The sequence below is a fragment of the Guillardia theta genome (genome assembly GCF_000315625.1).
Source record: "Guillardia theta CCMP2712 unplaced genomic scaffold GUITHscaffold_248, whole genome shotgun sequence".
In the NCBI taxonomy this organism is placed as follows: Eukaryota; class Cryptophyceae; order Pyrenomonadales; family Geminigeraceae; genus Guillardia; species Guillardia theta.
In genome coordinates, this window is record NW_005434428.1 from 18,693 (window position 1) to 20,451 (window position 1,759).

Genomic DNA, 1,759 nt, shown 5'->3' on the forward strand with positions numbered 1-1,759 from the left:
CTTAGCCTCCTGGCGGGCCTCCAGGGGGTCTGAGGCGGGGCTGAAGGCTGCAGTCGGTCTACTGACGGGCCCGGCCGGCAGGATCCGTCGAGAAACAGGGGGGTCAAGGGAGGTTTTCTTCCCCCTGGGAGAAATGTCCTATGGGTTTTTGGATCTGCGATATAAAAAAGTCTTGTCTCGGTCACGTGATGTGTCACGTGACCGGTCAGGTGAGCCTGTCAGCCGGGTCACGGCCCCTGTCAGCCGGCTGACATGTCACGGGCCTGCTGACACGGTCCGCTGACCGGTCACGGCCGCCCGGAGAGATCAGGCCCCCGGCCAATCTCCGGACACTTAGCCTCCTGGCGGGCCTCCAGGGGGTCTGAGGCGGGGCTGAAGGCTGCAGTCGGTCTACTGACGGGCCCGGCCGGCAGGATCCGTCGAGAAACAGGGGGGTCAAGGGAGGTTTTCTTCCCCCTGGGAGAAATGTCCTATGGGTTTTTGGATCTGCGATATAAAAAAGTCTTGTCTCGGTCACGTGATGTGTCACGTGACCGGTCAGGTGAGCCTGTCAGCCGGGTCACGGCCCCTGTCAGCCGGCTGACATGTCACGGGCCTGCTGACACGGTCCGCTGACCGGTCACGGCCGCCCGGAGAAAGCGGAAGGTGTACCTGCTTATCGACCGGCTCATCTGCTTCTCCCTTGCTCCCGGGGAGGTTGCGTGCCCTGACATGCGGAACATGCGGAGGCTGCTTTCCTGTCTCCTTGAGGAGAAGGTGGTAGGGAAGGAGCGGGTGGTGAACTACTACCGCGCCGCCGTGCTGCCCGAGCACCTGCGCCAGGCACTGGAGGAGTGTGGCAGCGAGGTGAACTCGTTCATCCGGAGGGTGGTGCTGCGCTGGTTCAGGGACGTGAACAACAGCTCCCCGGTCTTCCGCCATCCCAACACCGCCTACATCGTGCGGAAGGCGCTGGGGTGGACGAAATGGGATAGCAGCGTGCGGGTGTGTATTAAACGTGATGGCAACGAATGGGATGGCGAGGAGGACGAAGATGCAACACTCGGGTGTGATGAGCTCGGGAGCCCCGGTGACGGCGCCTGACACCACCCTGGAGGTGTGCTGCGTGGTCATCGCCGATCCGCAGTATATGCCCGAAGCGCTGCACGAGGTGGAGCGGAGGGTGAGGGCGGAGGCGCTGGCGGAGGCGGAGGGAGTGCCCTGTGCCGCGCTGGAGGCCGGGAGCTGGAAGGAGTTTCGCGGGAGCGCGCTGGCCTGGGCCCGTGGGTACCGTTCCTCTCCTCCCTCGGGCTGTGTCCTTCCGCAAAACCTTGGCGTGGTCTCCTTCGTGAGCGGCATGCTCTCGTACCGTGTGCCGCAGGTGGAGGCAAGGGAGCCCGAGACGGGGAGGAAGAGGAAGGATTACGAGGAGGAATGCTAGTGTTTTCCAATAAAGTAAGGATGTTTCGTCTCCATCGCCTCCACCACCCCTTCTATGCATGTATATAAATCGCTTGCTTGCCTAGCACCCAAGATGTCGGCCAGGATCCGCGTGCGTGCGAGGTTGTCGGGTGCGGCAGGGGGTGACGTGAAGGACGACATCTTGAACGTGAAGGGGGCGAAGATGCCCTTCGTCGGGGCGGTTCGCATCGTGTGCGAGAGGAAGGGCGTGGAGCACGACATCATTGAGCACGCGATGGCGTGGGTGGGCTGCCGGAACTCGTACTCGGCGGTGCCGCTGGGCGAGGGGCTGTTCGTCGTGTCGGGTGACCTGGCGGAG

The 1,759-nt window shown here is 63.3% G+C and overlaps 1 protein-coding gene across 1 annotated transcript; it reads left to right on the top strand.

Moving 5' to 3' along the window:
* Window positions 1-1,033: 1,033 nt before the first annotated feature.
* On the top strand, window positions 1,034-1,420 carry GUITHDRAFT_148837 (hypothetical protein; the record flags this gene model as incomplete). Its single annotated transcript, XM_005819036.1, has 1 exon — window positions 1,034-1,420. One exon carries the CDS (start codon window positions 1,034-1,036, stop codon window positions 1,418-1,420), a length of 387 nt encoding a protein of 128 aa, XP_005819093.1.
* Window positions 1,421-1,759: the final 339 nt, after the last annotated feature.